Raw genomic sequence first — 14,604 nt, 5'->3', positions numbered from 1 at the left:
TTTTTAAAATTGAGTAAAAAAATCTTTCAGTGATATTTATGTATATTAATTTAAGTGGCACACAGTGTTGCGTATACGTACTTAAAATATCCTAATCAATTATATTCAATAAGATTTACATTATCTAGTCAAGAAAGTATGAGGAAGGTATATAGCAACATTGTTTAATATTATAAAGATGGAAATTGAAATATATTATAATAATATATCATTTTTTGAATAATATAAACATCTGTAAAAATTGATAATGAATTAGAAAAGTTTAATAAAATACCATTATAGAAGATAAAGAAATATATTTCAATGATTTGCGTTAAATAAATTGTTCTACTTGACTCTGTTTTGAAAAGATAAAAATACTTGCATTATTTATACAATTTCTGCTGGTGGTTTGGTGTGAAAAGATGAAAAATGTATTATATGATTGAATACGAAACTGATACAAGTAATTTGTACAAATTAGCTTAATAATAAAAACAATAAAGGTATAATAGTTCATGCCAGCTTGTGAAGTTTTATACATATGACTTGTTCATGCATTGTGAATAGCACATACTGTGTCATTAGTACTTCAAGATATCAGATGAGGATGCATGCCCTGATGATGGATGGTTTATTTAAAGTGTCAGCAAGGATATCTCTGTATGTCACAGACCATTGGCCCTGCAGTATAATTATAATATTGCTTTATTTATACTATGTATAATGAACTTTTATGGGTGTATCATAGATATTAAATCTCTAAGTAATTATGTTTATGATTAAAATAATTATGTATAAGTATATATCTTCCTAAGGAATCTTGTTTATTAAATATATACAAACATATATAACAATTTTTGTGAATAGTTATATGAGTAAATGTCTGTAATTTCAAACTTGCAATATCCTTAAATATACAACATATTTCCAATAGGTATAATTGTTTTTAATTAAAATAACTCTTCCTTCTATAATAATAATTTATTGTCTACACTAATATTTTCAAAGATTTTTTTACAAAAGACTGTTCAATCCATTACTAGATATTCTAGAAATTTGTAAATTAAATATATTCAAGTAGTATGTTCTAGGTATAATGTAAAAGTGTTAATTAAGAGAGCAGTAATAAATGTTATATACTAATTGCAATACCAATATATATGCACTGGTGTGAAAAATTAAAGAATCACTCAATTTTTAATGAAAAATTGTCGATATTTAAATTTGAAACTGTGAATAAAAATTGTCCCATAATTCAACTGGGCTCATTTCAAAGCATGAAGTTTCAATTTTCACAATCCTGAGTTCATTTTTTTCTCAGATGATTTTACATTACTTAGCAGGTAGGAAAGTGAAAATGGATTTTCTGTCTTAAAATTTTAGAAGTTCAAACGTCCCTACGGGTGTTCTCAGACTATTAATAATATTGTCAGTATTTCAAGGTTCTCAATAAATATTGACAATATTGTATTGACAATACATATTGATACTTCTAGTTGAGAACCCTGAAATATTGACAGTATACATATATTGATAGTCTGAAGGCGCTCTACTGGCATTGAAAAAATACTTTTATGTGCAAAGTCATGGATTTGAAAATCGTAACCTCCCCTTTACAATGACCTCTTAAAACTCGATGTACCATTTCTTGTCGCTGCTTTTCTGACAGCTAGGAGTCTTACCCCTTCCATCAATGTTTCCAAACCTAGTGTAAACCTACATATATCATATGATGGTGCACGTGCACGTATTAACTTAACCTCAATTATTTATGTCCAATATATGAAACTTCATATATTTTTATAACAAAAGTATAACAAAGACTTTAATAGTAATTGGAGAAAGAAAAAAGGTAAATATGATTTTTAAACTCGTACTTTATTTTATCTTATTTATTATAACTTCTGCCTTTCGGCTAGGGATAGCTTTCGGATTACATCTTCAAATTCACATTTAAATTAATTAATGTAATTTATAATATCTATAATTGATTACAAAGAAATTAAATATTTGAAAAAGTTGATTATAATTTAAGTCACAGTAAAGCAAGAATATAAAATATTAAAATCGATGTAACTGATGAAATATATTAATAAGCCAAATTACAAATACTTTTTTTAGGCAAAATGGCAAAGTCACATGTAATAAACAAAGCTCCTCGAAAAGAGGGATTTAAACGTTCTGGGCACAGCATGAATCCTGAACGACCTACAGAAGGATTAAAAGGTGTAGCGAAGGTCCGAACAAAAGCAACAATAAAAAGGTTACAAATGTACCGTAATCAAAAACCAAAGCGTAATCGTAAAGGACGTATCATTAGTCCAGCTCCATTCCAAGGATGGGAACCATCTGGTACTATGTCTCGTGTAGAACCTTCGCAGAGATGGTTTGGCAATTCGAGAGTTATTTCTCAAAATGCTTTACAAAAATTTCAAACTGAATTAGGGAAAGCAATGAAAGATCCTTACAATGTAATTATGAAGCCTACGCAATTGCCGATAACATTACTTCAACAGAAGGCTGCAAATGCAAGAGTGCATTTATTAGATACAGAAAGTTTTGAAAGCGTTTTTGGTCCAAAAAAAGTACGAAAAAGACCAAATTTATCACTATCATCATATGATGAACTACAAAAATTAGCAGAAGAAAAGCAAGAAACGTACAATTTGGAAAAGGATTCTAAGGATGTTGATCTTGTACGTCCAGATACAGGTATTAAAGAAGCTCAAAGAGACTGGGTTATGTCTGCAGGACAAAGCAAGAGAATTTGGAATGAATTGTACAAAGTTATAGATTCTTCTGATGTTATTTTACAAGTATTGGATGCCAGGGATCCTTTAGGAACTAGATCACCACCAATAGAAAAATATCTCAGAACAGAAAAACCTCATAAGCATTTAATGTTTATTTTAAACAAAGTAGATCTTGTTCCAACTTGGGTAACACAAAGATGGGTTGCAATATTAAGTGCAGAATATCCAACAGTGGCCTTTCATGCTTCTATGACGCATCCATTTGGTAAAGGTTCTTTGATTAATTTGTTACGCCAGTTTGCAAAACTACATATTGATAAGAAACAAATCAGTGTAGGTTTTATAGGGTATCCTAATACGGGTAAAAGTTCAATTATAAATACCTTAAGATCAAAGAAAGTATGTAGTGTTGCACCAATAGCAGGAGAGACAAAAGTATGGCAATATATTACTTTGATGAGACGTATTTACTTGATAGATTGTCCAGGCGTAGTTTATCCATCAGCAGAAACTGACACAGAAAAAGTATTGAAAGGCGTAGTAAGAGTAGAACTTGTTCAAAATCCTGAAGATTACATTTCAGAAGTATTATTACGAGTAAAAGAAGACTATATACGTAAGACATATAAAATTATGGAATGGGATGATCACATTGATTTTCTGGAAAAATTTGCACGTAAAAGTGGCAAATTATTAAAGAAAGGCGAACCAGATATCACTATTGTTTCACGAATGGTTTTGAACGACTGGCAACGTGGTAAATTACCATTTTATGTTCCGCCTCCTGGTTTTGAAGAACCATTGACAAAGACAATAGATGAAATTCCTGTTGAAAATAACAATTCTGAAAAAGAGAATGTTGACATGGATAAAACTGAGGATACATCAAATAAAGATGTACCAAAACTTCAGTTATCTGTAATACAAGATTTTCGAAAAATTAGGGTTGGTTTACCATATTCAGGTGATGATATAAAAAATGACCTATACATTGAACCCAATGCATCTAATGAAAATGATCTGACAGAAGAAAGTGATTCAGTTGTGTCTGATTTGAATAATGACAACATCAATGAAACTCAAAATGATGAAAATATACAACCTGGAGAAATATCAGTAGGAAATGAGGAAATTGTTGAATCCAATCAAAATTTGAAAAATGGAAATGAAAAAGAATTAAATGAAGAAAATTCTAATGATGAAATTCATTTGCCATTAGAAAAAGATACTTTATTGCAAAGTGTGTATGATGAGGTGGAAACGGAATATGATTCTAGTGATACTGAAATGTTAAATACAAATACTACATCAAGTAGTGGAGTATTTAAAGTTTCTTCAGCATCTTCTAAGATGGAATCGCTAATAGAAAAAGAAAAAAGGTTAACAAGCAAACAACGACGAGCCATAGAAAGAGCTAGTAAAAGGAAGAAAGTTGGTAGTAATTTTTATGAAATTGCAAATGTAAAAAATAGAAATAGAAACAGAAGAATACCTAAAGTTAAACGTAAATAATTCATAACTAAGGAAATAAAACAATTAAGAAAATATAAACAGTTATTTATGTAATTGAAATTCAGAAACAAAAACTAATCTAAATAAGAATAGTAAATTTTAATATGTATAGTAAATTTTAACATATAAATACATTTTTTAATTATTCTCATTTATGTTATAAATAAATTGATTTACACTAACAATCAACTCATTGAATATGAAGTTATGTAAAAATTATTTTGTTACTACGTCAAATTTGTATATATTTTAACAGATTCATAAAAGAAGTATTTAAAGTTTGTATATAGAATAATTTCCTGTTGATTGTTTATTCATACCTAGTCGATAATTAATGATGTTCAAGTGCACTTGATAAATTTTCAAATACGATTTTCTCTAAAACAAAGCCTCGGACAAAAAGGATTTTATTTTACATTTTCTTGCTTTTTCATAAGGAATCACCTCATGCTCGCTTGTACGTGTTATTCGACCCCATCCTGTATATTGATAATAAATATAGCTATTATAGCGCGATTGATATTTTAGCATTTGTGAAACTCCTTTTTAACAAGTAGGTAGTATTTATAAACAAGAAGTTTAATTTTTCATAATGATTGACATAGTGCACCTTATGATCAATTACATATTACAGAAATTTAAGTAACTAATTAACTAAATTAATGTAATTTGCATCCATTTTCGAAATATATCATAGATTTCGATTAATGAGAAAATTGGTTCGATTGTTATTGAGTAATTGTTTATAATAAGAAAATTTAGACAGATTCAGCTAATTTATTTCAAAATTTATAGAGATTCAAATTTGGGCAGATTCAGATAATCTATTGCTTGTACATTAATATAGTAATACTTATAATTTAAACAGAAAAGGTTGCCATTTTTGTGAAACTGTTTTTGTTAAATGCTGCTTTTCGGCTTCCGGGTATATTATCTTACTACCACATGGTCACGTGATGTTTTGGGACCGCATTGGTCATTGGTCACCAACATAGTGATGTATATTAGAAAAAGAAAATAAACCAGTTAACCAATTATACCAGAGAGAAAATTCCTGGTATACTACTCGATGAAAATAATATTGCATTTGTGTGACTAATTACCAATGCGAGTTCCAAAATATCACGTTGTCCCCTTCCCGGAAATAACTTCACCCCCTTCCTTATTCTTCGGTCACTATGTTCCTATGCTTATGATATATACATATATACATATATTGTACATATATTGAACACATACTTTGTAGTTATTTAATGATGGTGTAAAATATAGAGGTCCGCTGTGTTTGACATTCGTTTCACATTGTAGTATTTAAAATGTTCACATGAGAAGTTCTACAATTTGTACAGATGTTATGAAATGTACATGTAACGAACTTTTATAGTTTCTGTGTGATAATTTACTTGCATATATATTTATATATACTTTTTATTAATCAAATAAGGATATCAAGAAATTATTGTAAAGGTGTTTTAGAGAAATAATTCAAATCCAACCTCGAAATGCAATGAGAGATAATAAGCATACTATATAATTATAAGAATTTAAAGCGTTTTTTTAAGAAAGTAGATTCAAAAATATTTTCAAAATTTCGACACACATATTCCAAATGCGTAGTCGTAGTAATTCTGGTGTCCGTTTGGACTATTACCAACGGATTGTACATAAAATTATTATGAAACATCAGAATGTTGTCACAGGGCTTTTCCCTGCTAGTCCAGAAAATGACCATGCATGGGTTCGTGACAATGTATACTGTATTCTCGCTGTTTGGGGTCTTTCAATGGCATATAAAAAGATAGCTGATGCGGATGAAGATAGAGCTAAAACATATGAACTGGAACAAAGCTGCGTAAAATTAATGAGAGGTTTATTGATGGCAATGATGCAACAGAAAGAAAAAGTTGAACGATTTAAGTCCACTCAAAATCCATATGATGCTTTACATGCTAAATACAGTTCTGTTAACGAACAAACTGTTGTGGGTGATACAGAATGGGGTCATCTTCAAATAGATGCCATATCTCTTTATTTGTTAATTCTGGCCCAAATGACTGCATCTGGTTTACAAATTGTTTTCAACTTGGATGAGGTACATACATTATAACATATATTGTAACTAATATGCATTATATATGAAATAATTTTTGGCATAGTAATTATAAATATATATAATTTAACTGCAGGTTGCATTCATTCAAAATTTAGTATTCTATATTGAATCAGCTTATTGTACTCCTGATTATGGAATTTGGGAGAGAGGAGATAAAACAAATCATGGATTGCCAGAACTAAATGCTAGCAGTATTGGAATGGCAAAAGCTGCGATGGAAGCAATGAATGAATTGGACTTATTTGGTGCAAGAGGTGGACCTACCTCGGTAATTCATGTATTAGCAGATGAAGCACAAAAATGTCAAGCTGTTCTACAATCTATGTTACCACGTGAATCTAATTCAAAAGAATTAGACAGTGGTTTATTATCTGTTATAAGTTTTCCAGCATTCGCTGTAGATGAACCTAATTTAATTCAATTAACAAGAGATGCTATTACTAAGAAGCTACAGGGTCATTATGGATGTAAGAGATTTTTGAGAGATGGATATAAAACGCCAAAAGAGGATCCTAATAGGTAAAGTATATTAAAGAAAAATTAATTCTATGCATATTGTTAGCCTTTTCTAACCAATTTACTATGCTTTTAATAGGCTCTATTATGAACCATGGGAATTACGTATGTTTGAAAATATAGAATGCGAATGGCCTTTATTCTTTTGTTACTTAATCGTGGATTATTGTTTCCAAGGCAATAAAGAGGCAGTAGCAGATTATACAAAACAATTAGAACAAATTATGATCAAAGCAGAAGATGGAATAAAGTTAGTACCTGAATTGTATTCTGTAGAAACTGCAAATGTATCGGCAGAATATGCTGAACCAGGTAGCCAAAAGCGTGTTGCATTAGGCAGATGCCCATTTATGTGGGCTCAATCTCTTTACATATTAGGAAAATTATTACAAGAAGTAGGTGTATAACTATAGAAAAATTAAATATGGAGAAGTTAAAACTATTTTCTTTTTTAATTTATATTTTCAATTAATAGGGTTTCCTTGCTGTGGGTGAATTGGATCCGTTAAATAGACGTTTGTGTAGCGAGAAAAAGCCAGATGTTGTAGTACAAGTTGTTATTTTAGCAGAAGATGCTGAAATTAGAGAAAAAATAGCTCAACATGATATTCATGTACAAACAATTGCAGAGGTTGCTCCAATTGAAGTGCAACCCGCGAAAGTCCTCAGTCATTTGTATACATATTTAGGTATATACGAAACATATTTATTAAATAATTTGTTGTGTATTTAAATCGCTTTTATTAATCTAAAATAATTACTTTTAGGTCGAAATAAAAAATTAGGATTATCTGGACGCAAATCAAGAGACGTAGGAATTTTAAGCACCAGTAAATTATATTCTTTGAATGATAAAATATTTGCATTCACTCCACAGGTAAGGAAGCTGATGCTCATCGAACTGTCTGCTTTCTATACCTTTATTTCTTTTCTTACATTGCCTCTTGTTCTTGCATCAAACATTAGTTGACAGACATGACCCGCTTCTACATCGCATCGGACTATGAACTCATGATTGACATATTCAAAGGCGAAATTAATTTCTTGAAGTCTAGCTGGCAGAACATGTTAGGCCGGCCTCTTGTGGTCATGCCCCTCAAGAACATTCATCTAGGTATAGTAACTTAATATTTAAAAACTATAATTTTCATCTGTGTTACTTTTTATTATCTAATACATGGAAAGTTGTGATAATAAAATTTCAAAGCTTAAAAGTAACAGAGATAAAATATATAGCTTTTAAACAAAGCAGTTCCTTTTTGGAGTTTAATTTCTTATTGAAATTATGCAAGTACATTACCCAAAAAACATCTAACATGTCTGCCTGCATGCGTGCATTTGTTTTTGTTATTAGTTTTGCTTTTGTGGTTATGGAAAGTTTTAATGCAATTTTATTAGCTATCGTTAATATTTTGCTAATTATTAATTTCTACTATATGATATTTAAATGTCATTGTCTTCATCATAAGCGAAATCAATTAATGTTATAAAATAGTTAAACATAAAAGAAAGAGGAATTGAGGAAAGGCCGTTTTCTTTTCGATATAAAATCTAACATTCTAAGAAGATAACAGCTTATATGTGCGGTGGTGTGCGCGTTTGTTGCATGTCTTAGAACTTTGATGCGGAGGAGTACTACACGACAAATGATGCAGCCCTCCTTGCCAACACTTTTACAACCAACTTGGCCTTCCTCACCATCAACTGGAAGCAAATGCTCGGCAGACCAACTATAACACTTGTTGCTACTCATAATCATCTAGGTATGCCATAGGCAGCTTTAGATCATCATTCAGGACAAAAATTTATTTAAGATGTGTGCTAAAAATAGGATAGAATTCTCTCAATAGTGATACATCCTACAAGTAATATAAAAAATATTGCTTTCTTTATTCTTAGATAACAATAAAAACAATCTTTTCATTTTATATAGCACAATTATTATTTCAGACCAAGGAAAGATACCATTGGCAATGATAACTACTATGAAGAAATTAAAAAGTGGTTATATCAATGGTACAAGAGTTTCATTAGGAAACTTAAATGAGTTTTTAAGTACCTCTTGCATTACAAATCTAAGCTTCTTAGGAAGTTCTGAAGATGGTAGGCCAGATAAATTGAATCCTCAGGTAAACAAATATTTTTGTTGCAAATTAATATACATAATTTCATATTTTATATATATTTATACATATTTGATAAGGTCCAACAATATTTAGAAGAACATCTGATGCGTGCATTCCCACATCGTACAGGTCTTCTGAATAGACCGATAACCAAAACTGGAAAAAATTTAAGACGCAGAATGTCAGTTAAAGGTGCTATAAAGAAAACAAGATCAATTGCTGTAGAACGTAAGTTACATTTATTTCGTATATTAATTACATACAAATTACTTAAATTCTTAACATTTTGATTGTGTGCGATTTAAAGTGGATCTTTAAACGTTTGTACAATGTGATCCTATATACTATGGTTCCTACCATCCTACAAGAACGTAAGTGTACATACTAACATTTGATAAATAATTTCCAAATTATAATGAAAATCAATATTTTAACATGTTCATTCTGTTTATGAACATAAATTATAATTAATATCAAGAATTTAACATGTCTATTTTGTTTTTAAACACATATAATTTTAAATGAATTTAATAACCAAATAGTTGAATGAGTTGAAAATAATTTTTGAGAAAAGTGAAAAAATGTAAGTATATAATTTGTAGCTGAAATTCTTGGGGTGGCAGGAGAAGATAGAAGACCTTCTGCTGTTCTAAATACAAATCCATTTATTGAAGTGACAGATACAACGTTAACTCCTAATTCTACGCAGTCGGCTCCTGTGGATCGAACACCGTCCCCTACAGATGAATTATTATCTTGGACGAATTCTCCAAAGTTACATAGACACAGAGGTATAGGTGAAACTCAGTACGCAGATACAGAAGTCGAGGAATTGTTAACCATGCTTCGAGAAACTGAAAGTTTAGAAGAACAAGGAGATATTTTACAATATCTTGTAAGTACAAGCAAGAAAACATTTCTATGTAATGAATTTAAATTTAATTTCATTTAGTACTATAAAATTCGTTATTCAAAATTTTATCAATAGGTTACTTATTGGTAAACATTAAAAATTTTTAATTTTTGTTATAAAGTGTAACAGAAAAATAATATGATAATGAAAAATAGGGAAAATAATGTCTTTTTCTATATAATACATGATTAATCCTCTAGCAATAGAGCAATTTTATTAACAAATAAACAGTTAGTTTCAAAAACAAGTATTATTATGCATATGCGATTATTCATCATTGAAGAATTAAAGTTGTTTCTAACATTTTTGAAAAATATTTTCTATTGATTTAATAAAAATTTTCAATTTAAATACATAGGTTGATTCTCAAGGTCTGTATTTCAATACTGGTATGGTAGAAGAAGGTCATCCAGTTTTGATAAAAGATTTACTGAAAGATCTCTACGAAAAGGCTTGTCAACAAAAAATGTGGGGTATTGTACGCCACACAGCTGGCATGTTAGGAAAACGAGTAGAAGATTTAGCCAAAGCAGTCACTGATTTATTAGTTCGTCAGAAACAAGTTACAGTTGGAATGCCACCAACTAACGAGCACACTATTGTCGCACCATTGCCAGAAAATGAATTACGAGCTTTAATTCATCAAGCGTATGGAGATGATGAATCTACTGCTATGCTAACGCAAGAATTACTTGTTTATTTAGCAATGTTTATTAGAACGGAACCGCAATTGTTTCTTGAGATGCTCAGACTTAGAGTAGGTTTAATTATTCAAGTAATGGCTACTGAATTATCAAGAACTCTAATTTGTACAGGAGAAGAAGCATCCGAGCATTTGCTTAACTTATCGCCATTCGAAATGAAAAATCTTTTACACCATATTATAAGCGGGAAGGAATTTGCTATTAGCAGTGGTATGTTTAACATGTTAATGAAATAAGACATGAATTTTATTTTCATGTAAAAATAATTTTTTCTGATTTTAGTTGGTCGGGGAAATTTTTCTGTTATCAGTTGCAAATCTAGTAAAGTTAGCAAGGTAATAGTCATTAAAGTATATTGATACATATGATTATTGGATTTTAATACTTTTATTGTAATCCTAATACCTTATTTTAGAAATCACAAATTGGAGGCTTCTTAAGTCCTGATCAAACTGATGGTAACGAAGTAGAACCAGACCGACAAGGTCAATGGTTACGACGACGAAGGTTGGACGGTGCATTAAACAGAGTGCCGCGAGATTTTTATCCTCGAGTATGGCAAGTACTCGAACGAGTAAGTATACACGTGTGCAAAGTATTTCAGGTATTAACGGACAAGCTTTGGAAACACAGAAGCGATAAAAATTAAAAAAAAAACGTTAGTATAAATATATGTTCATTATTGTTTTGTTTAAAACATAATGTTCAAAACATAAAAATGTAAAAAGCAAATTTAGAAAAAAATTCAATGTAAAAACCAATAATTATAGATTTTCAGTGTAAAGGAAATATTTCTATTTAAAGTAAATTTTATTGGATTATAAAACACAATTAATTCAATAAATTCTTGAAATAGACCATTTTACTATATGCGTAATATCGATCAATCTATTATAATGTATGTACTTTTAATATATCTCTGGTTTTAACATACAGAAATAATTTTTCATTAAAGTATTCCAAAAATTGTGTTACATTAGAACTAAACCTATGTAATGCTCCTTAACTTATAATAATAATATTATTCTTTCTTGAAAATAATACATATACAATTTTTTCTTTACTTTAAACAATTTTGCATGATCCTGAAGCTCGTCCATTAAAACTTGTGATTTTCCTGTATTTAAAATTTATCATTTACTAACATTTCAACTGTTACAGTGCCAAGGTTTGGCAATCGAAGGTAGAATTCTACCTCAAAATCTTACACAGGAAATGACATCAGGGGAATTAAAATTTGCACTAGCAGTAGAAACTGTATTAAATACTATACCACAACCAGAATATCGTCAGTTAGTAGTCGAAGCTTTAATGGTATTAACTTTAGTAACTGAATATAATGTGGCAACATCTTTGGGAGGACTTATTGCTGTTGAACAGTTAGTTCATAAGGCTAATGCCATCTTTTTAGATGATCAGGTATATTATTAATATATAATACAATATAATATCTATCAAGTATATAATATACATATATATTATATATACTGAATATATGAATATTTAAAATAATTAGATGAAAATTGATGGTGATGCTACTCTGTGTTGTGCTAAACCAAAAGAGCAACGTGAAACAACCGCAATGGGAAATCTTCTTTGTGGTGGAGCAGCGTATGTTTGTCAACATTTTTATGATAGTGCTCCAAGTGGTAGTTTTGGAACAATGACATACATTACAAGAGCCATAGCCTCGCTATTAAATTGTTTACCAAAGGATGGTGATTTGGAGTGTTCAATATCGTAGTTATTTATTTCTTAGAAATAAACAATTTTTAGTTAATTATGTCTAGAAGTCATCTTATAATTTACGTTTGTACTAGTTGTTTAATATTCGCTTGTGAAATATAAGAAATTTAACCCGTTATTCAGTTTTCTACATTGAGATTACCATATAAAAATGAAAATCAAACTCCACTGTGAATTAACTACCTCATATTTTTTATTTATAATGTACAACAATATAATATACTTATTAATTCGATTTTGAAGTGAAAGGATTCCAGGGTAGCTTCCATATTGAAGGTCTGTAAAAATAATATGCTATTATATGCTCTTGCAAACACAAAAAATAAAAAAAACGTAATTTATTATAAACATACTTCTCTGCAGTTTCTTGAGCCATCCGACTTTCTTCTTCCTTAAGTTGGGCAATTAACTCAGACCTGTATTGAAGTTTTAAAGGTTTCACTTCGTTTTTTTCTTCATTTTGTTTTATGAATTTCTGACAAGCTTCTTTATATGTTAAACCATACCATTCAATTTCATCTCGTGTATACTGGGAATATATATTAATATAATAATTATATTAATCATATGATAATTAAAGTAATTAATTTCAAAGTTAAAAAATATTAAAATTATATTAAAGGAACTTACAGCTGTTAAATATTCTTTATATTTATTATAAATTTCTTCTTTTTTAACAGGATCATCTGGATATAATGTTTTATCAAGCAATGATAAAAGTATTTGACGTTTTATTTTTAGTGCGAGCTCAGACTTTAAATCACAGGCAGGAGTCTATAAATAATTAGAAGCATTAAATGATAAAAGATAATATTTACGATGTTTAAAAGTATTTTATAACTTATCTATGTACCTTTAATAAATAGTGATCAAAACCATAATGTTCATTTATTAAATCAATAGTCCTATTGGTAACAACAACACTTATGTATTTATCTAGAACTTCACTATAAACTACAGACTTTTTAAGAGTAGGAAACCAAAAGCGAGGGGCTCTGCGAGCATATCTGTGCTTCTTTGTAAAACCTTGTATGATAGCTTCACCACCCCATATTCCTTTATGAAATTCCTTAGGATATAATAAGGGTAATGGTACATTTTGAACTGGATATCTAAAAGTAAATTTCATTTAATAATATTGAAGATATTAAACATTATTACCGAGAAAAATGTGGTTACTGATAATTGAACTAATATTTCAATATTAAATTTTTAAGTATCAAATAAGAACATTTGAAAATATGTTATTAAATATTTACACTTCTCCTGTTTCTTCATTTTTTACATATCTGCCCTTTTGCTCTATATAGTGAACAGCAGATGGTGTTTGCATTTTCCATTCTTTCCAAAACTTTTTATATTCTTCTGGTAATTGTGCACCAATTCCTTTTATCCATCGTGTAGGTTTTGGTATGTAATATAATTTCTAAAAATTTACATATATGATCATTAGTATTATAATATAAAACAATTTTTAAATCAAATCTTTTCCCAAACGAGAACAATAAATACAGATGTATATGTAAAATTATAATGGTATAACAAAATTTATTGGAGGTTAAGTTTTATAAATGTATTATTTTTTAATACAGCATAATACATTACCTTGCCCAGATGTTTCATTGACATGTTTTATATTTTCGAAAATTTGTAATAAAATAACAGAATAATTCTCTTGGTGTGTTTAAATTATTAGATTACAACAGAGATAATAAATAATATTGAGTTAGTTATACAGTTCTCGACACTCACTAGGGAAAACTGTCCGGAAATTGAATCGTGTTTAGTAATGAGAAATCAATATAGAAGGTCAATAAAGCCGACGTTTTTGCAAACAAACAGAGATGAGTAGAGTGTCTCTTTGTTTAAGACGTTTATAACATGTCACGTATGCACAAAACGAGAACCTTTCTACCTTCTATGTTGATTTTCACAATTCAATTTTCGGACGATTTCTTCAATGCTATTTATATGATCTATGTGATTTGAACCAACTCTGGACACTCATTACCGGAGCCTAGGGAAAATCGTCTATACGACCAGAAACCGTGATCTGTTTATATGTGATGTATGATCGTATCCAGGACATTATTCTTGAACTATATTAATATCTTGATTGATTACATCAGTAACAAAAAACGGAGGAATACATATATTATTTAAGTTTTAAGTATATATGGGAACTAATTTTATACTTGAAACGATTTTGAAACACATAGTTGAAGGATCTTAGTAAACA

At 29.4% G+C, this 14,604-nt stretch overlaps 3 protein-coding genes across 7 annotated transcripts; 2 read left to right on the top strand and 1 right to left on the bottom strand.

Moving 5' to 3' along the window:
- The first annotated feature begins 1,247 nt into the window (after window positions 1–1,247).
- Window positions 1,248–4,542, top strand: Ns2 (nucleostemin 2). Its single transcript, XM_072009012.1, has 2 exons — window positions 1,248–1,834; window positions 2,104–4,542. The coding sequence occupies exon 2, from the start codon at window positions 2,109–2,111 to the stop codon at window positions 4,245–4,247; it is 2,139 nt and encodes a 712-aa protein (XP_071865113.1). The 5' UTR covers window positions 1,248–1,834; window positions 2,104–2,108; the 3' UTR covers window positions 4,248–4,542.
- A 934-nt stretch (window positions 4,543–5,476) lies between these two features.
- Window positions 5,477–12,483, top strand: LOC139990087 (probable phosphorylase b kinase regulatory subunit alpha). Of its 4 annotated transcripts, XM_072008998.1 has the most exons (15): window positions 5,477–6,339; window positions 6,434–6,879; window positions 6,956–7,271; window positions 7,352–7,565; window positions 7,644–7,753; window positions 7,843–7,990; window positions 8,827–9,005; window positions 9,080–9,230; window positions 9,344–9,373; window positions 9,605–9,897; window positions 10,274–10,829; window positions 10,902–10,954; window positions 11,035–11,193; window positions 11,781–12,038; window positions 12,136–12,483. In XM_072008998.1, exons 1-15 carry the CDS (start codon window positions 5,857–5,859, stop codon window positions 12,361–12,363), a joined length of 3,624 nt encoding a protein of 1,207 aa, XP_071865099.1. In that variant the 5' UTR covers window positions 5,477–5,856; the 3' UTR covers window positions 12,364–12,483. The 4 variants fall into 4 exon arrangements, with proteins under 4 accessions (XP_071865099.1, XP_071865097.1, XP_071865098.1 ...); XM_072008996.1 differs by lacking the exons at window positions 7,843–7,990; window positions 9,344–9,373 and adding an exon at window positions 8,492–8,639 and having other exon boundaries at window positions 5,479–6,339; XM_072008997.1 differs by lacking the exon at window positions 9,344–9,373 and having other exon boundaries at window positions 5,479–6,339; window positions 9,677–9,897.
- Window positions 12,484–12,534: 51 nt separating this feature from the next.
- On the bottom strand, window positions 12,535–14,491 carry Mrpl28 (mitochondrial ribosomal protein L28). 2 transcript variants are annotated; one of them, XM_072009063.1, is made up of 6 exons: window positions 14,361–14,491; window positions 13,625–13,791; window positions 13,219–13,477; window positions 12,996–13,139; window positions 12,719–12,894; window positions 12,535–12,643 (listed from the first exon to the last, which is right to left on the bottom strand). In XM_072009063.1, the coding sequence occupies exons 2-6, from the start codon at window positions 13,696–13,698 to the stop codon at window positions 12,592–12,594; spliced, it is 705 nt and encodes a 234-aa protein (XP_071865164.1). In that variant the 5' UTR covers window positions 13,699–13,791; window positions 14,361–14,491; the 3' UTR covers window positions 12,535–12,591. The 2 variants fall into 2 exon arrangements, with proteins under 2 accessions (XP_071865164.1, XP_071865163.1); XM_072009062.1 differs by lacking the exon at window positions 14,361–14,491 and adding an exon at window positions 13,971–14,117.
- Between the last annotated feature and the right edge of the window lie 113 nt (window positions 14,492–14,604).

This window comes from Bombus fervidus, chromosome 8, assembly GCF_041682495.2.
Source record: "Bombus fervidus isolate BK054 chromosome 8, iyBomFerv1, whole genome shotgun sequence".
Taxonomy (NCBI): Eukaryota; Metazoa; Arthropoda; class Insecta; order Hymenoptera; family Apidae; genus Bombus; species Bombus fervidus.
Note: the sequence above shows the minus strand (reverse complement) of the source record. Positions and strands in the feature narration are given on the sequence as shown.